Here is a 26,865-nt window from a genome sequence, read left to right as displayed (position 1 = left end):
ATTCTTTCAATAGTCTTGCTGTCTAATTTTTTTATTGGCACAAGACATTAGGAGAAAGTGCAAATGTTGTATTGTTTTGATGTTTGAGTAGCATTTCGAGAAGATGGGGTTTCAAAGCACATTATAATGCAAAAGTTGCTATGCTTTCACATAGAATTTAGTTTCAATTAAAGTTGCTATGCACCATAATCATCCATTTGTGTTCTATGTCATCCAATTATGTTAAAATATAAAAATAAAAGTAAAAAGAATTTGATAATGAAAACATGTAAGAACTAAGAAGTACCATTTGTATAATTAAGGTAACATTTGCATTATATTGTAGAATAAAATAAAGCTTGTTATCTTTATTAACTTCACTATCACTTAAATACCAAATAAGTAAAGATAGACCAATAAGCTATTACAACAGTGTTGACTGTTGAGTAATTCTATTGTTTATCATGATGAAGCCATATAAATACCCGCGGCTGAAGCCTGAAGGTGAATTTATTGAAAAGAAATTTTAGATGGGGTTTGATTAAAGTGTGTTTTGCATTGTTTAAAGAAATAGATGAAAAAATGACAGATGCTAATACACTCCGAAAAAATAGAAATGTATCGCTTTTTAAATTTTACAATCTAAATATTAAGCTCTAAATCTTAAATTTGAAATTATATATCCTAAATTCTAAAATTTACATGTATTCTAAATTTTAAATCTTTAAAATTTAAATCTGTAAATTTTAAATAAATTCTAAATCTAAACTATTATATTATAAAATATAATAAATAAAAAGTTAAGATTTGTTTAATTGATAACGAATGTAACACTCTTTATTTAATAAAGGGCGTTTAAAGAGTAATTTTAATTTATATTAATTAATACTTTTAGCTAATAATCTAATATGTTTAGTCCATTAGTTCACTTTTAAATATTGTTAATTAATTATAGATCAAAAATAATAAAATGTATTGGTCTTTGTAGCATTGCTCTTAAAGATGAGTCTTTTTTTTTTGGTGACTCTTAAAGATGAGTTTGAAAGAATATTTGATTTTTTCAATGCATTAAATGTATAAAAAAATTTAAAAAGTTAATATTTGTGTTATATTTTTATAATAAAATATTTTATATTTATTAAATGTTAGTCATTAAATTAGCTACTATATATTTTTATATATTTATATATATTGATTTTCACATTTTTTTCTAATAAAATAATCAATAAAAAATAATTAAATTTGTTTATAATAATATAATAAAAAATTTATAAAATAGTAAAAACATATTTAAAGCAGTTGTAATACTGTAATTTAAAAAGCAGTTGTAACAACTTGGTTAAGTATTTTACTTATACGTAGAGCTTTATTCTTTTTATATACTATCACGTAATATTATTAATTTTTTTGTTCATAATAAATATTTAAAACAAAACTAACAATAAATAATTCGTAGTGTAATGAATACAATAAGTTTGACTTGTTAAGTCAATAGTTCAAGTCATGACTCATGAGTCATGAGAGTATAGAGTACGTTGAGTGAGTGGAAGCATTTGGACCACACTTGACAAGTTATTTATATTGGATTTATTATGTATTTTTGGTTTGAATTAGTCTTTGTGGAAATATGCCCCTTTGGTTTGAATAACCTACGTACGCGTTATAAATTGGAAATATGCCCCTTAGGTTGTTGAGAACACATGATATGATACAACAACTTAACTTGAAACATTTTATGCTCCCAGTGATGATGATGAATGGTGTAGTTTATGCGGTGTTGATGGTGCAAGTACTTGCATGGACGAGCAGTGCAGCGGTGGTGCCAAGCGTGAAGTGCATTGAGAGTGAAAGGCAAGCTCTGCTTTCTCTCAAACGTGGCTTCAATGCCACGGATGCTGGTTGGCTGTCTTCATGGGGAGATGGGGAGCAGCAGAAGGAGTGTTGCAACTGGGAAGGCGTCAAGTGCAGCAATGTAACTGGCCATGTTATCATGCTTGATCTCCATGGTTATCACATTGCTGGCTCCATAAGCCCATCACTGGCTGAGTTACATCATTTGAACTATTTGGACTTTAGTGATATTCACTTTCCTCTCGCGTCATCCATCCCTCCTTTCATTGGCTCTTTAACCTTTTTGACACACCTCAATCTCTCTTTTTGTTCCTTCACTGGAAACATACCCCCTCAATTGGGAAATCTGCACTTCCTCGAATATCTTGATCTTTCATGGAATGATTTTAATAATTCGCAACAAATTCCTTCTCAGTTCTCAAATCTCTCCCATGTAGTGTATCTTGATCTTAGTTTCAATTATCTGGTTGGAGGATTTCCTCTTCAACTCACAAATATGTCATCCTTGACATATTTGGATCTTGGTAATAATGGCCTTAACGGAACAATGCCTCCTCAACTTGGAAATCTCTTATCCTTGGAACATCTTGATCTCAGTGGAAATGCATTCACCGGAACCATTCCTAGTCAACTCCAAAACCTTTCTCGTGTACAGTATCTTGACCTCCTCCAACCTTATTATTATTCCTTTGACAAAACCAGGTCATTAAGTTCTGATTTACAATGGCTATCTCAACTTCCAATCCTGAGTTATCTTTCGCTTCCTAGGGTGAATCTCAGTGGTGCCAGCAATTGGCAACGACAAGTGAGTAACCTTTCTCATCTTCAATATTTAGACTTGAATGGTTGCAATCTTGTTGATTCCGTGCTCACTTCATCACTTGCATCCACTTCTCTCTCATATGTGGACATCTCTCTCAACTCTTTAAGGGATGCATCCTTCATATTCCCATGGTTAATGAATTTCACTAGTAGCCTTGTTACTCTGAGAATGAATGGTAATGGTTTAACAGGAACCATTCCAGAAACATTCGGGAACAACTTGAGCTCCCTTGAGGAGTTAAATCTTGCAAATAACGAGCTCAAAGGCCAAATACCTCTATCCTTGTTTCATGTTGGCAACTTGACAGAACTAGATCTATCTGAAAACATGTTTACAGGGATGCTGCCTGACCTCTCACAGTTTTCTTCAACTTTGAAAGTGTTACGACTTGATAACAACAGGTTAAGTGGAACCATACATGAAGGTATTGGACAACTATCCAACTTAGTTGACTTAAGACTTGGAAATAACTTCATGAAAGGTTTGATTACTGAAGCTCATTTTTCAAGACTTTCCAATCTTGACTCTTTGGATTTGTCTCATAATGCATTCGTTTTTAATGTTAGCGAGGAATGGGTTCCCCCTTTCAATTTAAGTGAAGTTAACTTGGCTTCTTGCAATTTGGGGCCTAACTTTCCAAAATGGCTTGACACCCAGGTGAATATTGGGGATTTGGATATTTCCAATGCTGGAATTTCTAGCACTGTTCCTAATTGGTTTTGGGAACACCTTCCTCGGATGTTGAATTTTAATATTTCTCACAACCGTTTTCGAGGAAAAATTGAAGGCCCAATTCTACCAGCTATTGTTGTTGACCTAGATATTTCAGTTGATTTGAGCTTCAATTTATTTGAAGGCCCAATTCCAGCATTCCTTGCAGCTGCTTCACATCTATTTTTGTCCAATAACAGATTTTCAATTGCAAATCGTCTTTTATGTGCAAACTCGACCAAACCCACAAGATTTATGGATTTGTCAAACAACAGCCTTAGAGGAGAACTTTCGGATTGTTGGAAGGGTTTTAAGTTTTTGGTCGTCCTAGATTTATCCAATAATCAAATTTATGGAAATATGCCAAAATCTCTGGGGTCTTTAAGAAATATCCAGTCAATACACTTAGAAGGCAATAATTTTTCAGGAGAGATACCATCATCCTTGCATAATTGCATACAACTACGAGTTTTTGATGTTGCAGGTAATAAGTTGTCAGGAACAATACCAAGCTGGATTGGAGATAATATTCCAAAGCTACTTGTACTTAGCTTACATTCCAATAATTTTCATGGTAACATTCCATTAAGCATGTGCAATCTTCATGAACTCCATGTCTTGGACCTCTCCCTCAATATTCTCTCTGGCAATATACCTAAATGCATAAGTAATCTTTCTGCTATGGCCACTCTAGCAAATTCAAATGCAACTATTACAGATGACTATTATGCTATTTTTATGAATATACATGACCGTACTCGATATGAACATGATGTTTACCAAAGTTATAATGATAGCACATCATTGATATGGAAAGGAAAAATGTCAAAATATGGAAGCACTCTGGGATTGTTGAGAAGTATTGATTTCTCCAGCAACAGGTTGACAGGGGAAATACCAACTGAGGTGATGAGTCTTATTGGCTTGGTTTCTTTAAATCTTTCAAGAAACTTTTTTAGTGGAGACATCCCTCCAACTATTGGACAACTGAAATCAATAGATTTTCTTGATCTATCCAGAAATCATTTGTCAGGAACAATTCCTTCACAACTTGCTCAGATAGATCGTCTCAGTGTTCTCGACTTGTCATACAATGATTTATCCGGAGAAATCCCACTTGGCACGCAACTTCAAACCAGGGATGCTTCTGCTTATGAAGGAAATCCAAAACTTTGTGGTGCTCCCCTCAACAAAACTTGTCCCATACATGGTCACCAGATCAGTGAACATGATGCTGATGGTGATGATGAACAATTTGTAAGCGAGGGATTCTACATTGCTATGGCTGTTGGATTTGTTATGTCATTTTGGGGATTTTGCTTCTCATTGATTTTGAAGAAATCTTGGAGATATGCTTATTTCAAGTTGTTGAGTGATGTCTATGACAAGCTCTATGTATTTACAGCGATCAAGGTGGCCAAATTCAAAAGGATCATATCTCAAATATGAAGGTATGCACCGTTTCCATTTCTTCTAGTTTTTATTATTATTGTTTTAAATTGGACACACCAAACAGTTTATTATTGTTTTTTAATGGTTAAAACATAGCTTAGTTGATTAATTCCTAGCTAAAACAGTAGCTTACGTATATAATATGGTTAGCGTTTTTGTTACTCTGAATATGTGCTACCTGTTGCCATTATTGCAAATGGTGAATTTTACTGAATATGAATTCCAACTAATTAAAATTATTTATGACTGAACGCGAATTTTACCGCAAATGGTGAATTTTACTGCAAATGGTGAATTTTACTGCAAATGCTGCGTGTCTTAGTGTCATGAATAAGATATTGTTTTATGTTTTTCACTTTTTATACATGCATGTTCATCACACGGCCCTTTTATTTATTATATATTTAGGCTTTATATATATACATTCTTACATATACAATTCTAATCATGTGAACCTGTTCTTGTGTTAATAATATATGTATATGGGATATGGTTTTATGTTACTTAAATATTTATTTCTGCTCTTTAACACTTTTATATATTTTGAATATTACCTAACATGTAACGATGTCATATGTTTCAGGCAAAAGCACACAGTATCTTGTGAAAGATAGAGCTTTGTTTGTGATACAGCCAGAATCTTCATGCATGTGTATATCCATTTGGAAGGAGACCAATAACATTTAGTGATGCAGTTAATATACGAAAAGAGTTTGTTAATATAATAAGTATTATGGTTGCATATTTTATCCCTGTTTAGGTTTACTGCTGTAGCTGCAAGGTGGAGTGTGGAAGAGGATGCTTTTTCACATTTCACCTATACTGTATACTATTTGTTATATGACTGTGATTGTCAAACTTAGCCTTGTTTTATTGCTGTAATTTATTTTCGGGGACAATATTAAGTGTTAGTTATTATGGAAGTGCTTGTGGACTTATGGTAGTTCTGCTTTTCTTTAATTTCTGCTTACCAAATCTATCAGGCTTAGTTACGATGTTTATTTTATAATGAGCTATACTTAGTCTACTTAAAAGTTGAAAGTTTAAAATTATTAGTAGGGCCGATTACGAGTAAGATTTAGATTCTACTCTAATTCTATTTGCAAGTTTAATTTTTTTTTTTTTAATTCAACCTTATCTTATTCGCAAATTGAAAATCTTCAACTCTAACTCTATTCATATCTTAAAGTTTTACATTCAACTCTATTCAATCCTATATGCAATAAATTAATTTTTTTTCAATAACACACAATATTTAATCATTTCATATTTCGTAAATATATTAATTAAAAGATATCAAATTAAGTTCATATTAAAATAAAAAAATTTATAATAAAACTCATGTTAAAATTATAAAAGGGAGAAGACGTGAGTTAAGTTCGATCTCTATCAACTTCATTATACATGTATAATAATTTTTAATAAATACTATATTATATTAGAAGTACAAATTGGTTGAATAGGATTAGATTTAAACTTGCATCCGACCTTACTCGCACCTCAATCCATTCCATTCTTAACTAGATCTTTATAGGTCAGATTACCAACCCTATCCGAACAAATTGGGTTGGATTGGATGCTCGTGAATAAGGTTAATATTGTGAGTCCAATTTATTATAAAACCATATAAATAACTCTTTTAAAGATGAATTTATCGAGAGAAAAATACTTTAAATAGGATTTGATTAAAGAATAAGAATATTGTTTAAAGAGAATAAACAAAAAAATATTTAATTTTTAATGCATTGAATGTATAAAAAGAATTTAAAAAAATTAATATTTGTCTTATATTTTCTTTATTTTTCTGTAATATCTTTAAGTAATATTTTTAAGGCACTTACTAGTTATTAGTCCAAATTGTTGATAGAACTTATATGAACATGAATTCGTGTTGACTACGGAATTAGAGAAGACTTGAGCTTATGGACTTGAACTTCCAATCCAAATTTAATTAAGTGCACCAGCACCATAAAAATTGACCATGTACAGGAGAAAATTGACACAAAGTGGAGATAATGTCATTAGTTTTTGTCCAAAATGAACAAACAGTGTCAACTTCAACTACAAAATTCTCTCATTTATATGCTGAAATATTCGCATAACCCAATATAAGGGATAAGGAAGCCAATTTTTCTTGCCCAAAATGCACGAAAAAACAATATTTATTATTTTAGAGCATAAATATAAATGATATTTTAAAAATATTTATAATCATTTATTCTATTATTTTTGTTTATTTTTAAATATTATAAATAAAAATAATAAATAAACTATAAAATCATATAAATATTTCAATGTAATAGCAAATTCTAATAAAATTTTTCCTAGAGTTACCATGATACAAGTGCATTCCAACAGCTAATTTGCTATAGTAACATGGTAGATCTACATAATACATACAAATAAAAGGGTGATCAGATGTGTAACAAAAAAGACTTACATTCTCTTAATTTCTTCTTATATATTTAAGTTATCGCCTTCGAGTCCTTTAGTATAAAACGGTTTGGTGTGTGGCATACTTTCCATGAAAAACCTTTAAACAAATGTATAAAAATGGGGTTGTTCTTCTTTTATTTTAAAATCACATGCTTTTTCTGTTTTGACATTTTATTCCATCCGTGGATTTCTTTAATTTAAGCAATTAAATTAAGCCACTCGAATTTGAAGTTGGAGTTGTATGCCAGCGAAATTCTTATCTTCACATAGTATTATTAATTTTTTATTCATAATAAATACTTTTTTAAAAATTAAGAATAAATAATTCAATAGTGTGATGAACATAATAAGTTGAGTTGTTAAGTCAATAGTTCAAGTCATGAGTCATATGAGTATAGACTACGTTGAGTGAGTAGAAGCATTTGGGCCACACTTGACAAGTTATATATCTTTGGTTTGAATGTCTTTGTCGAATTTCCTGTCCTCATTTACTTTTTGTGAGTATACAATCAAATAAAATAGTGATTAGATGTGGGAATGGATTTTTTTATTGTTAAAAAAAATTGAGAGTGTAAAGTGTGATCTCTAATATTTTATTGTTCTCTCTTTTATATTTATTTTTTGTTATACTTATAAAATTAATTGTATGAGATCACACTTTATTCCCTCAATTGTTAATAAAAAATTGAGAGGATCCATTCCCGATAAATTTTACACTTAAAGTTATAAGTTAATATAAAAATATAAAAAAATTATTTAGAATGACAGTAGTGTGATTAAGTGTAATTTACTTAGATGTGATTAAAAAATAATTGAATATTATATACAGTAAAAAATTGATATTATTAAAGGATAAAATTAAAATTTATTTCTATATATCATTTTTGTCCCCAATGTTTTCGTTCTATTTAAGTTCCTAACGTTTCAAAATCGTCTCAATTTTGTCCCACCGTCAATTCTGTTAATGGATCCCTAACGGCAGGATAAGATTGAGCCAAATTTAAAATGTTAGAGACTTAAATAGGACAATTGAAATATTAGAGACAACTTTAAAACTTACCCCAAACATTGGGGACAAAATGGATACTTTATTCTTCTATATATTTTCTGAATTGGATATTATATGAGTGTGAAGCTTAGTTTTGTATATTTTATTTCTACGTGACTTAGTGCTATCAATAAAATATTATTCATGTTTTTGCTTTGGGAGTGCTTTTTTAGTGTCTTTTTCCATGTAATTTTCTAAGAATATTAGAAAATTAATTTTTTTCAGCTAATATCAATTAATTTTTTTAAAATTATTTTGTTTATCTTAAATTATAGACTTTAAATCATAAAATTTTAACCCTAAATACTAATGATAAACCTGAATCATAAAATTAACTAATGTTAGCTAACTTAAACTTAGTTCTCAATACTTTTTCTTATATTATGTATATAATTATAATTAGTAAAAGCGGATTATGATATACAGTGGCGGATCTACGGGGTCTAAGGTGGCCATGATCCCCAAAATTTAAAAAAAAATAGTAAATAGTAATAATTAATAATATTAAATTTATTTTTATATATAATATTAAAAAAATATAAGTTACAAAATTTTATAAATTAAAATAATTAAAAATTGCACTATGATATTTGAATTATTATTGCTCTTGTTAACAAATAGTTCATTCTAATAATTAATAAAAATAGTTCTATTATACTAGTCCAAGCCTATACTATTAATTAAAGTAATACTAGTACATTTTTCAAATATTTGTTTCAAACCATCAGAGGCATTAGCGTCACTTTTCTCTCTCTTTTAGTGGTTTCCAAGCTTTTGGTCTTCTACTCTTCTCATTCTAATTTTCTTTCCATACCAAAACAAGACATATGAAGAAAAACCATTTAAGAGAAGTGAACAGCAAAATATTAACCATTAAATGCACAACAAAGATTCAAAGAGGTATATTTCAATTTTTTTTAAGTTAATAACAATGTCAAGTATTATTTATATTATTTATTTAAAATAATTAATTTTTTTTTATAATGGACAATGTTCAAAGATTGAAGTGAGGGCAAAACTCAATAGAATTATTTTTGGGTGAGACTTGGAACAAAAAAATAATCAGGTAAATCAATAACTTTATTTTTGGTTATTATATATTTGTGTTTTTAAAATTATTTGTTATTGCTCAATAGGTTTAATATTTTTTTTAAAGAAAATAATATATATGCAATTATTTTTATTTTTTTTTGTTAGATAGTTCAAGTTAAGTTAAAAATGTCAAAGATGAAAACAATTCACTCATTTTTCAAGAGAAAAGAGAGAATATATGATGAACAAAATTCAGCTTCAGATTCTTTGAGTAATGTTCAAAACAGTGGCGGAACCAGAAATTTCATAAGAGGGGGCTAATTAAATATAAAATATAACAAAAAATTAACAAAATATGATTTGTAGCATATATATCAAAAAAGTAATTATATTATATAAAAGTCAATGTTCAACTATATACTTTAAGATTTTGATATTCTTAAACTTGCTCGACGATACTTCATGGAACTAAAATCATCAATTATCATATCTGAAGTGAATTTTGAAGCAATTTCCTTTTCAATATATACAATCATACAATCTGCTAAAAATTCATCTTCCATCTTGTTCAAAGCCTTGTTTTAATAATCTTCATAGCTGAAAAGGCCCGTTCAGTTGTTGCTGTTGTCACAGGAAGAGTCAAAACAAGACGAATTAATCTATCAATTAAAGGATATATATTTGATTTTCATGTCTCTGTCAATTTTTGACACAATTCAGCAAGAGTAGACAAATTCTGAAAATCTGGAGTTTTAACCACATCAAGTTCATAATGTTGTAACTCATAATCCAATTGAATCTTTTCTTGCTCAGAAAAATCTAAAGAATAGAAATTCTTTGCAAGATTGCATATATTGCAAACACTGAATAACTTGAAAGCATCTTTAGGATCTAAAGATGTACTCAATATGAGGAGCTCGGTTGCTTGCTCACTAAATCTACTAGTTGCAACTAATCAAATTGAAACAGGAATGGGAGCAAATCAAATTGGCACATTAAAAAGATCAGGAGATACTAGGTGGAGTTCTCACTTCAACTCAATTTGTAGCCTTTTACGTATGTTTGGAGCAACAACTTCAGTTCTGGAAGATTTGGCTACTAATAGATCTACATATTCTCAACGTGGTGATGCTACTTATACTCTTAAATCTTTATTATCATTTGATTTTATTTTCATTTTGCATATGATGAAAGAAATCATGAGAATCACTGATAAACTTTGTCAAACATTGCAACAAAAATCTCAAGACATTATGAATGCTATGCATCTGGTTTCTAGTACAAAGTCATTGATTCAACAGTTAAGAGATAGTAGTTAGGGAGCACTTTTGGAGAAAGTTAGTTCTTTCTGCAATGATCATGCTATTCAGATACCTGATATGGGTGCTTCTTTTAGTGACATAATTCGGTCTCGTCGTAAAAAGGATGTTGTCACTGTTGAACACCACTATCGTGTTGACATTTTTACTAGCGTGATTGATTTTCAATTGAAAGAGCTAAATAGTAGATTTAGTGAGCAAGCAACCGAGCTCCTCATATTGAGTACATCTTTAGATCCTAAAGATGCTTTCAAGTTATTCAGTGTTTGCAATATATGCAATCTTGCAAAGAATTTCTATTCTTTAGATTTTTCTGAGCAAGAAAAGATTCAATTGGATTATGAGTTACAACATTATGAACTTGATGTGGTTAAAACTCCAGATTTTCAGAATTTGTCTACTCTTGCTGAATTGTGTCAAAAATTGACAGAGACAGGAAAATCAAATATATATCCTTTAATTGATAGATTAATTCGTCTTGTTTTGACTCTTCCTGTGACAATAGCAACAACTGAACAGGCTTTTTCAGCTATGAAGATTATTAAAACAAGGCTTCAAAACAAGATGGAAGATGAATTTTTAGCAGATTGTATGATTGTATATATTGAAAAGGAAATTGCTTTAAAATTTACTTCAGAGATGATAATTGATAATTTTAGTTCCATGAAGTATCGTCGAGCAAGTTTAAAAATATCAAAATCTTAAAGTATGTAGTTGAACATTGATTTTTATATAATATAATTACTTTTTTGATATATATACTACAAATCATATTTTGTTAATTTTTTATTATATTTTATATTTAATTGGCCCCCTTTTATGAAATTTCTGGTTCCGCCACTGATGATATAGGTTTTTAGTTTTTACTACCTGCGACTAGAAAAAGGACAAATTCTATATGAACTATTATATATTTATAGGAGAGAGGGTCAAAAATCTGTCCCTACGGATTTCGTTGTCACCCCCCTAAATTTGATTAAAGAATATCGTAGGCAGCAAGAAGGAAGATTATTTAAAGAGAATAGATGATAAAACATTTGATTTTTTTCAATTCATTGAATATATAAAAAATTCAAAAAATAAATATTTGTTTTATATTTCTTATTAAATATATTTTTAAGACACTTATAGCAACAACTTTAAAAATATTATACTATTACTATCAGCACTAAGCTAAGCTGTTAGAATTACAAATATAATATTTTCTCCAATTTGTTGAGAGAACTTGTATGAACGTCTATTCGTGTTGACTACAAACTTAGAGAAGACTTGAGCTTATTGACTTGAACTTACAACGCAAATTTAATTAAGTGCACCAACACCATAAAAACTGATTATGTACAGATCAGAAAATTGACATAAAATTAGTGGAGATAAATGTCACTAGTTTTTGCCCAAAATGCACGATATGTCAACTTCGACTTCAAAATTCTATTCTGTTTGCTTCCCATAGTTTGAAATATTCGCACAACCCACCGTAAGGGATAAGAAAGTTAATTTTTCTTGCCCAAGATGCACGAAGAAATAATATTTCCATATTTTAGAGTATAAATACTCATATACCAATATTATTTCTTCTTATATAGCCAAGTCCTTTAGTATAAACACTGGTGTGTGTGCCATATTTTCCGTGAAAAACCTTTAAACAAATATATAAAAATGGGGTTGTTCTTGTTGTCTCTTGCTTTGTCAACAAAATTTCTTCCTCTTCTTCTTTATTCGCTCTTCTCATTGACCATTATTGCAAATTGTTCACCTTCCCTTCATCATCATCATGCATGTCATGAAGATGAAAGCCGTACCTTGTTGCAATTTAAGCAAAGCTTTGTGATTACTGAGTATGCTTCTTACAATCCTCTGAGTCATCCCAAAACAACTTCTTGGATTCCAACCACAGATTGCTGCTCGTGGCATGGCATCGAATGCGACGAGCTGACAGGTCATGTAATTGCCATTGATCTTAGCAGCAGCCAACTCTATGGTTCCTTGGATGCCAATAGTAGTCTTTTTTCACTTGTGCACCTTCAACATCTTGATCTTTCTGACAATGATTTCAATCACTCTCAGATTCCATCAAGGATAGGTGAGTTTTCGCAACTAACATATCTAAATCTTGCACAACCCGGTGAAAACACATTCTTTGGTGAAGTCCCACCTCAAGTTTCGCATTTGCGCAACCTGTTGATTCTTGATTTGCGTAGTTATTTTGAGTATATTCCTCCAACTCCAATCAACAAGTTGCAACTCAAGATATCCACTCTAAAAAGCTTGATTCAAAATGCAACTAGTCTTGAAGTTCTCCGTCTTAATTTTGTGACCATTTCATCTTCTATACCTGATATGCTCACAAATCTTACATCTTTGCGAAAACTTGAGCTTTTAGGATGTGAGCTACATGGTGAATTCGCAATCCACAAGTTTTTCAAGCTAAAAAAGCTAAACGTTCTTGGCTTATCCGGAAACAAATTATCTTTGCTCCCAGGGATAAGTTTGTCCAATGAAACTCTTCCTCCAATTCAAGCATTGGGATTGAGATCATGTAATTTGCATGGCGAAATTCCCTCTTGGATAATGAACCTAACCAATTTGGCATACTTAGACCTTGACTATAATAATCTTCAAGGCCAAATTCCTCACTCTCTTTTTAGACTAGCCGATCTTGAAATTCTTTCTTTAAGCTTCAATTTATTTCAAGGACAGATAGAACTTGACATGTTTCTGAAGTTGAAAAGGCTTACTAGTCTTGATTTGTCTCTCAACAAATTGACCTTACTCAATAAAAAAGGTTCTTATTCCAATGTAACCATTCCTCCACTTCAGGAGTTATATTTGATTTCATGCAATTTAAGCGGGGAACTTCCATCTTGGATAATGAACCTAACTGGTTTACATGAACTCAATCTTCAACAAAACAACCTTCGAGGTGAAATTCCCCACTCTCTTTTTACACTAGAGAATCTTACATTTCTTTCTTTAGACAACAATGTGTTGGAAGGAGAGTTAGACCTTGATATGTTTTTGAAGCTCAAAATGCTTACTTATCTTGGGTTGTCATTCAACAAACTCACTCTGTTCCCTGGAAAAGGTTCTAAGAATGTAACCCTTCCTCCATTAGAAGCTTTATCCTTAGCTTCATGCAATTTGGTGGAGTTCCCCCCTTTTATTCAAGAACTGGATCAGTTGGGAAGTGTTGATGTGGAAAAGAATGATATAAAATCAATACCCAGTTGGATGTGGAGAAAAAGAAATCTCCAGAGTTTGTTTGCTTCTGGCAATTCATTGACAGGAAGAATATCCCCATTGATTTGCAATTTGAAATCACTTGTGATTCTTGATTTTTCCTATAATAACTTAAGTGGTGTGATTCCTTCATGCTTGGGAAGCTTTAGCCAATCTCTTCAAGCTTTGATGCTCCAAGGAAACAAATTGGTTGGCCCCATTCCTCAAACATATATGGCTGGGAGTAACCTGAAGATGATTGATTTCAGCAATAATACCTTGAAAGGTAAGCTACCAAGAGCTTTGGTCAATTGTAAAAGGCTAGAATTTCTCGATGTGAGCCATAACCGAATCAATGATTGCTTTCCTTATTGGCTGAGCACTCTTCCAGAGTTGAAAGTTATTGCTTTACGATCTAATGAATTTCATGGAGCTATAATGTGCCCGACAAGATGCACATTTCCCAAGCTTCATATCATTGATCTTTCTCACAATGAATTCTCTGGAAATCTGGCTCCAGAAATAATTAAGAATTGGAAATCCATGACAGCTTCCAACATAAGTCAACTACAATATGAGGACAGCACTATTCAATTTCCAAATCAGTATTGGTTTAGAGACATTTCCTATTCATTCACAATGTCTAACAAAGGGGTTGTTATGGATTATCAGGAGCTTCAACAGGACTTCTATTTTATGATAGCCATTGATCTTTCAAGCAACAAACTCTTTGGAGAAATTCCAAATGTCATGGGGGATTTGACACGTCTTGTTTTGCTCAACTTGTCAAATAACATGCTTTCTGGCAACATTCCATCATCCTTTGGAAAGCTTTCTAATCTTGAAGCATTGGATCTTTCTCGCAATCGCCTCTCAGGACAAATTCCTCAACAGTTAACAGAACTCACATTTCTGGAGTTCTTTAACGTGTCCTTCAACAATCTCTCAGGTCCAATACCAGAAAGTAAGCAATTCAACACATTTGAAAACAATTCGTTCATGGGAAACCGAGGCCTTTGTGGGATGCAGGTGTCCAGAAAATGTGATCATGCTAAGCCTCCACCAGTTACATTTGATGGTGATCAAGACTCCGAATCAGAATCTTTCTTCAACTGGAAAATAATTTTGATTGGCTATGGTGGTGGACTTGTTGCTGGGCTAGCATTGGGAAGTGCTTTCAACCAAGACATATTTATGTGCTTGAAGAGGGTGTTTTGAGTCAAAATCAAGAAACAGGAATTCCTACCATGCATTGGTGTTAGTGCAGGCATAGTTGGATGGATGAAGAGTACTGTTTGTTGTCTAAAATCTAGAAACTAGAGCTTATAGTTAATAAGAGTATGAACTCAATTTCCTTTACGTTTATACTTTCAAGTTACTATTTTGGACTTTTCTTCAACCTTTGATCTTCTCATCGCAAATACATGTTTTAAAAAGAGAGACGAACATTTTATAACCTATAAGAGTGGCATGACAAGCTCTCAAATCGACTTCTTCTTGTTGAGGAGAGTCGACCGGAAATTTTGCATTAACTGTAAAATTATTCCGGGAGAGAGTTTGACAACACAACATAGGGTGCTCGTCATGGATTTTTGCGTTGAGCAAAAGTTGAGGAAAAGACATTATACGAAGAACCCAAGGACGAGGTGGTGGCGGATGAAAGGTGAGGAACAAAGAAACTTCCTAAGACGGGTAGGAGAAGAGGCAAAGTGGGATGGGAACGGAAGCGCGGAAGAGATGTGGAGGGAGATGGCAGAAGTTATTAGAAAAACAGCAAAAGAAAGTTTTGGTGAATCTAAAGGAATAGGACCAAGAGACAAGGAGTCTTGGTGGTGGAATGCGAGTATACAAGAAAAGATAAAGATAAAAAGGGAATGCTTTAAAGAGTGGTCTTTATGCCGCAATACAGATAATTGGAAAAAATATAAGGCGGCTAAGAAAGAGACAAAAGTGGCTGTAAGTGAAACAAAAACAAGAGCATATGAGGGTCTCTACCAGTCTTTGGGCACGAAAGAAGGAGAAAAAGGTATATATAGAATCGCAAAGAGTCGGAAAAGAAGAACGAGAGATTTGAATCAAGTTAAGTGCATAAAGGATAAGGATGGAGAGGTGTTGGCTCAAGAGGAGAAGATTAATGAAAGGTGGAAGAGTTACTTCTACGAGTTATTTAATGAGGGACAGAAGACTTTTCCGAGCCTTGGTCGATTATGCACAAGGGAAGAAGATCAAAACTTTGACTACTATCGAAGGATTTGAGACTTCGAGGTAAAAGAGGCTTTAAAGCAGATGAAAAATGGCAAGACAGTAGGACTTGATAATATCCCGATTGAGGTTTGGAAAGGTCTTGAAGAAAAAGGCATCAACTGGTTAACCAAGCTTTTTAATGAGATTTTAAGGTCAAAGAAGATGCCTGATGAGTGGAGAAAGAGCACATTGGTACCTATCTACAAGAATAAAGGGGATATACAAAGTTGCGAAAATTATAGAGGGATTAACCTTATGAGTCATACTATGAAGTTATGGGAAAGAGTGATATAACGGATGTTGAGAAAAGAGACACAAGTAACAGAGAATCAATTTGGATTTATGCTAAAAAGATCTACCACTGAAGCGATATACCTATTAAGAAGAATGATGGAGAGGTATCGTAGTAGTAAAAGGGACCTACATATGGTGTTTATTGATTTGGAAAAAGCGTATGATAGAGTACTAAGGGAGGTCTTATGGAAGGTTTTAGAAAAGAGGAGAGTAAGGATCGCATATATTCGGACAATTAAAGACATGTATGATAGGGCCACAACTAGTGTGAAGACTCAAGGTGGTGTGACGGAAGAATTCCCTATTGGTATAGGATTATACCAGAGATCATCCTTAAGTCCATACCTTTTCACATTAGTCCTGGAAGTACTCACAGAGCACATCCAAGAGCCTGTGCCATGGTGCATGCTTTTTGCCGATGATATCGTCCTTATGGAAGAGTCAAAGGAAGACCTAAATAAGAAGTTGGAGTTATGGAGAGAAGCTTTAGAAGTGTATGGTCTGCGCATAAGCCGTAACAAGACGGAATATATGGAATGTAAGTTCAGTCTGAGAAGGGAAAATCCAAATATAGAAGTGAAGATTAGAGAAAACATCCTAGAAAAAGTTAAAAGTTCTAAGTATCTTGGGTGCATCATACTGAATAATGGAGAGATTGAACAGGATGTAAATCATAGGATCCAAACAGGTTGGTCAAAATGGCGGAGTGCATCTGGTTTTATATGCGATAAAAAAGTGCCTTTAAAACTTAAAGGTAAATTCTATCGCACCGCTATAAGACCGGCTATGCTGTATGGTACGGAGTGTTGGGCGGCTAAAGGGGAGCACGAACATAAGCTGAGTGTGGCAGAGATGAAGATGTTTAGATGGATGAGTGGTCATACGCGATTGGATAAAATAAGGAATGAAGATATACAGGAGAGAGTTGGAGTAGCACCCATTGTGGAAAAGATGGTTGAATCGCGTCTCAGGTGGTTTGGACATGTGAGAAGAAGACCGATAGAACATCCAGTCAGGAGGGTGGATGAGATGGAAGATGGACAAAGGGCGAAAGGCAGAGGAAGACCTAAGAAGACTATCCATGAGGTGGTCAAACGAGATCTACATGTAAACGGTCTTTCTGTAGACATGATACATGACAGAGCACAATGGCGTCGCTTGATTCATGTAGCCGACCCCACTTAGTGGGACAAGGCTTTGTTGTTGTTGTTGTTGTTGTTGTTATACTTTCAAGTTACTCTTGTGTCTTTTTTAGTTAATACAATTGTGTTTAGCAAGTGTGAGATGAAAAGTTTTTAGATGTTTCTAAAGTACGTAAATCATTATTACTCTGCACTATTCAATTTTTATTTATTTATTTTGGGTAGTACTCTGCACGATTCATTATTTCAGATAGAGATAATATAGTTATTACACATTGTAGAAGGAAAAAGAAAGAAGGGAGAAAAAAAAAACTTTATTCAGATTGGAAACAAAAATCAAGCAGTAAAGGAAGGAAATCCCAAACAAAATTAAAAAAGAAAAAAGCTGCTTTAAAGTCACCCTATCAACATGTATCGGCTTAAACTAATATATAGACCAAGGGGGTGTGTGCTATCTTTTTTCTTGATCTGTTCAAGTAATCATCAAACCAAATTTTAGCATAAAATCCAATCTTGTTGTGTTCAACATCTAAGGAGTATTAGTAAACTTGACGATTTTGCAAAGAGCATACATCTAAATGGGATGTTCTGTTACCTCATGCCATAAAACTTTTTTCAATACATCACCCATTCATAAACTTTATATGTAATAGTTATAGAGGGGGAAAAAATGATTCAATACATTGTGCAAAGAAAACAGAAAAGTAATTATAGTTACCGATAAACAGATAAATTGCAACCATCTCTATGCAGATTCTGATCCTCCTGTTAAGCTTCACCCTTGTCTATACCCACTCTAACCACCAACGTACGACCACAAAGTTCCTGCAAGAAACACCATACATTATAGGCAATACAAATAAGTGAAATCGGAAACAAAATATTGAGAAGTTGATAGAACTATATCCTACCGTTCCATTCAGGGTCAATGCAGCATCACGTTCTTTCTCCGATAGGAAAGAGAGAAATGCATAAACTCGGGTTCGCCCTTGTTTCTGATCTTTCAACAATCTTACACTAGCCACATTGCCAAATTTGCTAAAAAGATGTCTCAACTCTTCAGGTCTAACTGCCCTAGCAAGATTCCCAACGTACAACTTATGAGGAGCTTCATAGTATACAACTCTCTTTGGTGAAGCATTCGCAGTCTCAAGGTTCCTCCTCTGGGGATTCATCTCAACTGAGAATCTAACCCGCATCTCCCGTCCACCAACATCCTTGAGTAGCCCAAAATGAATGAGAAACAAGACTTCAGATGTTATAGGCATGGCACAATGATGAAAATGAAATAGACTGTGAAGGCAGTTTCAAACTAACCGATCCATCCAAGGCAGTGACTGCATTTCTTGCTGAGGCAACAGATGACAATGTCACATAAGCACATCCTCTACTCTCACCAGTATCAGCATTCCGGCAAACCTGCAGCAGACTGATTAACTAAGAGAACAAGGCATAGTGCCACTTTTGGACATACAATGAATGATAAAATCCTATTATGCACAAATACTTCAATTTTGCTCACATATAGATATCAAATACTGCTGCTTATAAATGTTTTGTAGAAGTTTAAACAATAGCTTTATATATGAGAAAGTGACCTTATACTTAATCTACATTGCTTTATACTCATTCACGTATCATATTTTGTGGTATTCAATACTCGTATTTATATCTGTGGCTCTGTGCAGCATAATCAACGCTTTACATACAATTTGTATACAGGGACGTAGCTAATTTCATGATGGATTGGAAACAAGTAAAGTGAAGAAGCTATGAAATTCTTCAAACACACACAAATATATAGTAAAATAAAAGTTTTGGGCTTTCAGGACAACATTTCCAGATATTTTACTAGTTAACTTGATAGTGAGAAAGCATGTGCATAAATCAGAGAAACAATTATCAAAGGGTTTCGCTTCCATGACAGCACAGTAAAGTTCAATTAGGATTAAAGAATGTTGAACAAGAAAATTAAACAATACATGAATAATAATTGAGCAATGAAGGTACCTCAGCGGATAGAATAGTTCCGTGAGGCTCGAACATCTGACGTAGCTGTTCGGTGTCACAGCTCCTTGGAAGGTTGCAGACGTAAACCTCCGTCGCTCTCGGCATCTTCCACTGCTCTTCCTCGTCGGAACCGCCATCATTTTCCGCCAAACCACGCTCCCGTTCCGCAACCGCCGTCTCTTCATCGACGACCGCTGCTAACGCCGTGAAAATCCTAGCTTTGGAGCTGAATACAGAAGCAGAAGCACCGAAGCACAGAGAAGACAAAGGCGCAGCCACCGAAGACGAAACGAAACGATTCGCTATTCCCAAAGGCCTCGGTTTCTGATTCAATTGCGTTAAAGAATTAGAATTATGATTACAAGAAGAAGAAGAAGACGCAGCAGCAAAACAGAGAGAGAAAGTAGTGCTGGCTGCCATTTTCTTTTCCCCAAAAGACTAACGCTTTAAGGTGGTGAGTGTCTGTCTCAGGGAAGCTAAGGTGATGATGATGTATGTATGTATGTCTCGTAAGTCGTAACATGTATGTATGTATGTATGTGTGTATGTATCATCATGTGTACTTGTGGTGTGTTATGGGTGTAGTAAGTATATTTCGGGTTAAACCCGACTCAGTTAAACGGGTAAGAATTCCATCTTTTTTACTCTCATGAATATTTTTTTCCCTACCTTTCACTAATGTAATAAATTAAACTATTTCATTATCTTAAAGAGATTAAAGTAAGTAATCATCTAAGTTTTCTTTTTATCTGATTGCTTCGCTTTCTATCACTTCTCAAACACTCATTAAAATAAAAAATACTATTTGTACACTAAAATCAGTCACTAAAATCAGTTACCAATGTATTTGTGTATAAATACATGTATGATTTAATTTATTTTTAATATGTATTTGTATTCCAATATGTATTTTATACTGGTGGCTAACTTTGGTATACATATAACATTACCCAATTAAGATTATCTATTTTAAAATGTTTATTTAACTTTCAATATTTCTACAATAAACATTTTGAAAATTTTAACCTTCCAATACAAAATTTTTACATTCCACACTTTAACTAGTGTCTTTAACTAGTTAAATCCTAAAAAAATATATATTACATATTTTAATGCATTACCGTTTAGATATAACTTCAGATAAGTTAAAAAGATTCTTATTATTACAAATATTTACCAAACATTTAACGAGTAAATGCTGTAATGGTGGACTAATTGGATGATTTTTCTTACAAAAGACAACAATTTAGTTGAGGAAATGAATTAACTGTCAAAGTTTGTATTTTAGACTCAGTAATAATGCCCCAAAACTGAAGATATTACAATTAGTTGCACTTGCACGTTTCATTCAATAATTTCATTCCTAAGCACATCATTGAGCACAGATTTTATAGTTCATACAGAAGCCTTGATGAAGATCCATGTTGTTAAAATGTTATTCAATCAGCCTTGTGCATCATGCTTCATCAGCTAATGCAATTTCTTGCTTCTGTTACTCTAGTTTGTGGGAATCAGTCATATTCAGGAAGGATCAGTTTAGCTTCATGGATGTGCCTGTCTCGGTGGGAAAACATGAAAATCAGAAGAATTTTGCCTTTTCTTTTAGGTCGATGTTGCCACCTTGCGCTTTGCATAATCTTGAACGATGCTTATTGCACTGTTGCTATGGCGCAGTGAAAACTCTGCAAGTAGAATTTGTCTTTCTTCTTCTGTCAGATCACCATGATGGCCCTGCGAGTATCATGAAGGATTTAGATTTGTGCTACACGTACTCAACCGTGATCTGGCAAACCATAACAAATCTTAATGATGCACAATCACAGATGATTTACCAAAACCATCCTTCAGTTACTGTCATGTGAGTAACAATTCTATGATAAATTTGAACCAAATTATCTAAGATTGCAAGTTTAATTATCAAAATTGAAGAGCAGAACACCAAACAACAGTTTCCATCTTTTTTTTTTCCCGTATACAACAGTTTCCAATTCAATTGGTAAAATTATTGCTGATCTTTGTTCTATAGATAAAGGGAGGAAAGGATATAAGATCAATCATAATGGTTTACTAAATATCTAGGTAGAAAGAAAGATAACACATGTCAGATCAATTAGTTCATTGTTTTGTGCCACATAAGACACAAAGTACATAACTAAAATCATACCATTCGTGATATTCTATCACACACGGCATGGTGCATGAGGATTCCGGCAGCAACCGAAACATTAAAAGAGTCTACCATTCCGTTCATCGGAATACTGCAATGCAAATCCGACAACTCCAAAGCCTCCTCGCTAATGCCCCTATAATGATAAGAACATAGCTAATGTTGAGTATGCACAAAATGTGGCCACAAGGAAGAAAACAACTATTTAACACTTAAAATCAGTGTGAACATTAGCAGAGATTCCCTAATTACTCAGTTAGTAATCTAGAACAAATGACAGCTACATTAAACTCATGGTTGCATCTTTTGTTGATTTTCCATCATTCAGAGAATACTATGGAGTTTTTTTGTTCAATGGCATATCTATAAAAGCGCTGAGCATCAAATTGAACACAACCAACTCCATTAACAAGGCATCTGTCAGTTAAAAAAACAAGAGAAAAAAAGGAAGGAAATTACCTATTCTCATTCCCAACTACAATTGCAGTTGGGCAGGACCAGTCCATGTCATATATAGAAACCTATATATAGCAAGAAATGTCAGTGAATCATCTGAAGATCCTGAACAATTTTGGTTCAGAATGTAAAGTAATAAGACCCAAATGATAGTGTAAAGTCCCCCGAAAAATAGCACTTACAAAATGCAAGTGAAACAAATATACAAGTAACAGAAAAGGAAGAGTTGAGCAATACCGTATCCATTCCTAAATGGGTTGTGGCGATTCGATAACCACGTGATTTTAACATCTTAAAGCACTCCGTGGTAGAGTCCCACAATTCAATGTCCAACCACTTTTCTGCACCCATGCTCACATGACGATTATCTCTATACCTGAAACAAGTGTAAAGGCTTAAGCAGGCAAGATATTTCAAATTGAGACTTCATCTATAATGATTCATGGTCTGTCTTTATCTCAAACTGTTTTGTAAGTTCAATGTAGAACTGGCTGAAACCAGTGAAATTTTTTTTCTACTTTTCATATACCTGTCACTGCACAAATAACAAAAGTAGGGCAATGCCACTATATGAAATAACAAAAACAAGTTCAAATTCATTTCATATCAACAGTCTCAATAACTAAAATCAAGTAAAAGGGACGGAATGATCTGAGCTCTTTTCTTTTTTTTCTTTTGGATAACAAAACCATCATGAAAAAATTCAAACCAGCATTAATTCAAAACAAGGCATGATAGTGAAATTCAAGAAACAAAAACCAAGCTCATTTTCTTCCTTTTCACCTCAACACATTCTTATAAGTCTCAAACACCTTTTGTTGGCATCACAAGACACCACATGAACAGACTGCACCCCAAGTGCATCCGCAGACCGAAATGCAGCGGAAACATTCCCAAAGTCGCAGAGCCCTTCCACCACCAAACAAACTGAGTAGCTCCTGTTCTGAACCACATTCTTGAACCTCTCCCTCCTCTCTTCCGACATCACCGGACTAACAGCATCAATGATCTCACCACTGCTTATCACATAACCATTTTCACAGCTGAACCTGTTACAGACTCAAAAGCATTACTCGCCAAATGGAAGTAAATGAAACTTCCTACTCCATAACCATCCTAGAGAACTACGATGCACAAATACTTCAAACTAGTCGCAAATAAGTCTGATGCTAGATACTTCTAATTATATTATTATGGTCCACTAATCTCCGGAATCTTAATAGCTCGATAAGCAAAATTTCTATATTAATCAACCATATGACTACATTCTACAGCTTTTGCAATAACTTATATAAGATCTGAGATCAGTATTCTATGTTATATGTTAATTATTTTACTACATTTTGTGTTATACTAAAACGGTATTGTATCTTGTAATTTCTTCATTCTTCATATATAGAGAGCACAACAAATCTAATCTACTGCTGGCAGCATAGCATCAATGGTAAATCTGTTTATAACTTGTAACTAATCCACTAAACAACTTGTTATTCATTCACGTAACAGATTCTAACTAACTACACTACTACAGCATAACTAACTGTAACTAACAAATTGAATAACAAAGTCTTGATATTAGTTGCATTTGTAGGTACCTATCGACGTAAGGGAACCAGCGAGCGTGAGGTTGGGGTTGGAAGAGGAGTGGCTTGCGCTCCATCTTCATGAGCCTGGAGACACCATCGTGGTTGGTTAGGAGTTGTTTGACAGTGTCATCTGCAATGGAAGGAGCGGTTTGGAGTGAAGCGAAGCATCTTCGGGTGAGGGAAGAAGAGAGAGAAAGAGTGGTGTGTTGGGATTTGAAGGAAGAGAGAGAGGAACACAGAAGAAGGGTTTTGCAGTTGCAAACACTCATTTGCGTTTTGATTTTTGGCTGCACACAACGTGTTTGTGTTTATGTTTCTGCAGAGATGCTGCTCAGTTCCAGACTCCAGTTCTAGTCTTCGGTTAGAGTGAGGATAAAGCATTTTTGGACTTTTTTGTTTCTCATATTTTTTATTCTCGGTTCGACAGCACAAATGACTAATCCGGCGGATCAATTCAAAATTTATGGTTAATTAATAAATTTAAAAAATATTTACTCAGACAGGCAGAGGGATTAATAAACTAACTACTATACCACCTTTTAAATATTTTAATTTGGGCCTATAATATTTTAAGCCTTTAAAATTGTTCATACCCTGGCTCAATACTAAGGCCCAGGTCCAACTAAAAGGCCTAATCTAAAGGATTAGAGCCTAGCTAAGTACCGGCCTTCATATAAGAAGTCGGTATCAACCACGACTTGGTCAGAAGAGGTCGGATGCGAGATTAGTTGGCAGATAAACACTCATTCAAATGAGTAACCGCCCCTAAAATCTCTCTAACCGCCTCATAAAGCCGTATCTTAACCTCCCCAAGATAATAGGGACGGTTACCACCCTAAAGATACGGCACTACACCAACGGTGGTTATTGGCTCTCCTCTATAAATACACTGACACCCCCTCAGGTATCTCCAAGTCCAATACTCTCTAAGACCTGCTTACACTCTTGCTAACTTAGGCATCGGAGTGTCTTTGCAGGTACCACCCCCCATTCCCACGCGAGCACAAGTCGGACGGAGCCTCCCGAGTTGCGGACATATCCGGAGTTCTCCTCCATCACACGCTTGGGCCGCCAAACGCCATTCGTCGTATTAATCTCCGGTTACCTACCGTAACATTGGCGCCGTTGCCGGGGACCCGAGAGATCACTCAACGATGGCGGATAGATCCCACGAAGAGGGTCATGTGGAAACAGATTCCGAACAAGAGAATCTGGACATGGGTAATGACAATGAAGATGCAGCCCAACAACAAGACAACGACCAGCACCGAGAGGGTACCTCCGGAATGAAGAATCCGAAGGTAAACTCCTCAGATGGACGTGAGTCCGAAAAGGGCGGACCATCCCACATAACTGAACTAATGGGATTGGTTCATAGCCGCCTGGAACAATTAGAACAAGAGCGGGAGAGGCAAAAGGAAACCGAAAGGTACCTTAAAGAGGAGATGGAACGGCGGAAAGAGTTAGAAAGAAAACTCTTGCAGCTAGAATCCTCCCTCAAGAACTCCCGCGATGAAGGAGAGGACCAACTCCCGGGCGGAGAAGATCCTTTCAACGAGGACATAATGAGGGCAAAAGTTCCAAGGAACTTCAAAAGCCCCGATATGGACCTCTATGATGGAACTACGGATCCAAAGCATCATCTTAGCAACTTCAAAAGTCGGATGTATCTAGCTGATACCTCCGACGCTACGAGATGCAAGGCTTTCCCAACCACTTTATCAAAAGCAGCGATGAAGTGGTTCGATAGCCTCCCCCCGAGATCCATCACTAGTTTTGAAGACCTCTCGAGGAAATTCTTGATGAGGTTCTCAATTCAAAAAGATAAAGTAAAACATGCACCGAGCCTCCTGGGAATAAAACAGGAGGTCGGAGAGTCTTTACGAGCCTATATGGAAAGGTTCAATAAGGCATGTTTAGAGATCCAAGACCTGCCCACAGAGGCAGTAATAATGGGGTTAGTCAATGGACTTAGAGAAGGCCCCTTCTCACAGTCCATATCTAAAAGACACCCCGTTTCTCTAAGTGATGTACAAGAAAGGGCTGAAAAGTACATCAACATGGAAGAGAATGCAAAGCTAAGAGACCCGAATTCACGACCTGGACCTACTTCCTCCTCTAGGGAGAGGGAAAGGGAAGTCAGGAAGAAGGAAGAACCCGGTCTCGAAAGGCCCAGAAAATATCACTCCTATACTCCTCTAAAGACTTCTATAGTGGATGTATACAGAGAAATTTGCAACACTGAAAGGCTGCCACCCCCAAGACCTATTAAAAATAAAAAAGGGGGAAGCCGCGGTGAATATTGCGAGTACCATAAAATATATGGTCACTCCACCAACGACTGTTACGACCTCAAAAATGTGATAGAAAAGCTGGCTAGAGAAGGTCGGCTTGACAGATATCTCATGGAGAGGTCGGACACCCATGGAAAAAGAAAGCGAGACGATATGGACAGAAGAGATCCACCGCCACAGACTCCTGAAAGACATATCCACATGATCTCAGGAGGATTTGCGGGAGGTGGAATCACCAAATCTTCTCGCAAAAGACATCTCAAAAGAGTCTACCAGGTCGGGGATGAGACACCCGACCTCCCCACTATATCATTCACAAAAGAAGATGGGCAAGGAGTAATCCCCGGACACGATGATCCCGTGGTGATAACCATGATCCTGGCCAATGCCCATCTCCACAGAACCCTAGTAGATCAAGGAAGCTCGGCGGACATCCTTTTCAAGCCCGCCTTCGACAAATTAGGGTTGGATGAGAAAGAATTGAGAGCCTACCCCGACACCCTATATGGATTAGGGGATACGCCAATAAAACCGCTGGGATTTTTGCCCCTTCACACAACTTTCGGAAAAGGGGAAAAATCAAGGACTCTGAGTATAGACTTCATAGTCATCGACGAAGGGTCAGCTTACAATGCCTTAATTGGCAGAACTACCCTTAATCGACTCGGAGCCGTGGTATCAACTCCTCACCTCTGCATGAAATTCCCGACTCCAGGAGGAATAGCAACGGTGAGGGGAGATCAAAAATTGGCAAGGAAGTGCTATAACGAAAGCCTGAATCTGAGAGGGAAGGGCAAAGAAG

General features: G+C 34.7%; 4 protein-coding genes across 6 annotated transcripts; 2 read left to right on the top strand and 2 right to left on the bottom strand.

The window, feature by feature from the left end:
* The first annotated feature begins 1,586 nt into the window (after positions 1–1,586).
* Positions 1,587–5,739, top strand: LOC112797828 (receptor-like protein EIX2). 3 transcript variants are annotated; one of them, XR_011881511.1, is made up of 3 exons: positions 1,623–4,270; positions 4,398–4,815; positions 5,400–5,739. XR_011881511.1 is itself a non-coding variant. In XM_025840934.3 (2 exons), exon 1 carries the CDS (start codon positions 1,655–1,657, stop codon positions 4,811–4,813), a length of 3,159 nt encoding a protein of 1,052 aa, XP_025696719.1. In that variant the 5' UTR covers positions 1,587–1,654; the 3' UTR covers positions 4,814–4,815; positions 5,400–5,739. The 3 variants fall into 3 exon arrangements, 1 of the variants encoding a protein (XP_025696719.1); XR_011881510.1 differs by having other exon boundaries at positions 1,624–4,270; positions 4,384–4,815; XM_025840934.3 differs by having other exon boundaries at positions 1,587–4,815.
* Positions 5,740–12,143: 6,404 nt separating this feature from the next.
* Positions 12,144–15,229, top strand: LOC112797827 (receptor-like protein 6). The gene has a single exon (XM_025840933.3). The coding sequence runs from the start codon at positions 12,311–12,313 to the stop codon at positions 15,086–15,088; it is 2,778 nt and encodes a 925-aa protein (XP_025696718.1). The 5' UTR covers positions 12,144–12,310; the 3' UTR covers positions 15,089–15,229.
* Positions 15,230–18,119: 2,890 nt separating this feature from the next.
* LOC112797826 (28 kDa ribonucleoprotein, chloroplastic) lies at positions 18,120–20,121 on the bottom strand. Its single transcript, XM_025840932.2, has 4 exons — positions 19,561–20,121; positions 18,868–18,969; positions 18,462–18,767; positions 18,120–18,375 (listed from the first exon to the last, which is right to left on the bottom strand). The coding sequence occupies exons 1-4, from the start codon at positions 19,978–19,980 to the stop codon at positions 18,319–18,321; spliced, it is 885 nt and encodes a 294-aa protein (XP_025696717.1). The 5' UTR covers positions 19,981–20,121; the 3' UTR covers positions 18,120–18,318.
* Positions 20,122–20,783: 662 nt separating this feature from the next.
* LOC112797825 (uncharacterized) lies at positions 20,784–24,220 on the bottom strand. Its single transcript, XM_025840931.3, has 6 exons — positions 23,779–24,220; positions 22,996–23,232; positions 22,421–22,559; positions 22,187–22,248; positions 21,725–21,863; positions 20,784–21,291 (listed from the first exon to the last, which is right to left on the bottom strand). The coding sequence occupies exons 1-6, from the start codon at positions 24,036–24,038 to the stop codon at positions 21,163–21,165; spliced, it is 966 nt and encodes a 321-aa protein (XP_025696716.1). The 5' UTR covers positions 24,039–24,220; the 3' UTR covers positions 20,784–21,162.
* Positions 24,221–26,865: the final 2,645 nt, after the last annotated feature.

Source organism: Arachis hypogaea, chromosome 4, assembly GCF_003086295.3.
Source record: "Arachis hypogaea cultivar Tifrunner chromosome 4, arahy.Tifrunner.gnm2.J5K5, whole genome shotgun sequence".
Taxonomy (NCBI): domain Eukaryota; kingdom Viridiplantae; phylum Streptophyta; class Magnoliopsida; order Fabales; family Fabaceae; genus Arachis; species Arachis hypogaea.
Note: the sequence above shows the minus strand (reverse complement) of the source record. Positions and strands in the feature narration are given on the sequence as shown.

Bases quoted from the DNA above. Each gene is read 5' to 3' on its own strand.
- LOC112797828 (XM_025840934.3), top strand. From the start codon at position 1,655: ATGCCCCTTAGGTTGTTGAGAACACATGATATGATACAACAACTTAAC.
- LOC112797827 (XM_025840933.3), top strand. From the start codon at position 12,311: ATGGGGTTGTTCTTGTTGTCTCTTGCTTTGTCAACAAAATTTCTTCCT.
- LOC112797826 (XM_025840932.2), bottom strand. From the start codon at position 19,980: ATGGCAGCCAGCACTACTTTCTCTCTCTGTTTTGCTGCTGCGTCTTCT. The intron at 18,970-19,560 runs GTACCTTCATTG...AGTCTGCTGCAG, and splicing joins GAACTATTCTATCCGCTGAG to GTTTGCCGGAATGCTGATAC. The intron at 18,376-18,461 runs GTAGGATATAGT...TGTTTCTTGCAG, and splicing joins CATTGACCCTGAATGGAACG to GAACTTTGTGGTCGTACGTT.
- LOC112797825 (XM_025840931.3), bottom strand. From the start codon at position 24,038: ATGAGTGTTTGCAACTGCAAAACCCTTCTTCTGTGTTCCTCTCTCTCT. The intron at 22,560-22,995 runs GTGTTTGAGACT...CACTTGTTTCAG, and splicing joins TCTTGTGATGCCAACAAAAG to GTATAGAGATAATCGTCATG. The intron at 22,249-22,420 runs GTATTGCTCAAC...TGCTATATATAG, and splicing joins CCCATTTAGGAATGGATACG to GTTTCTATATATGACATGGA.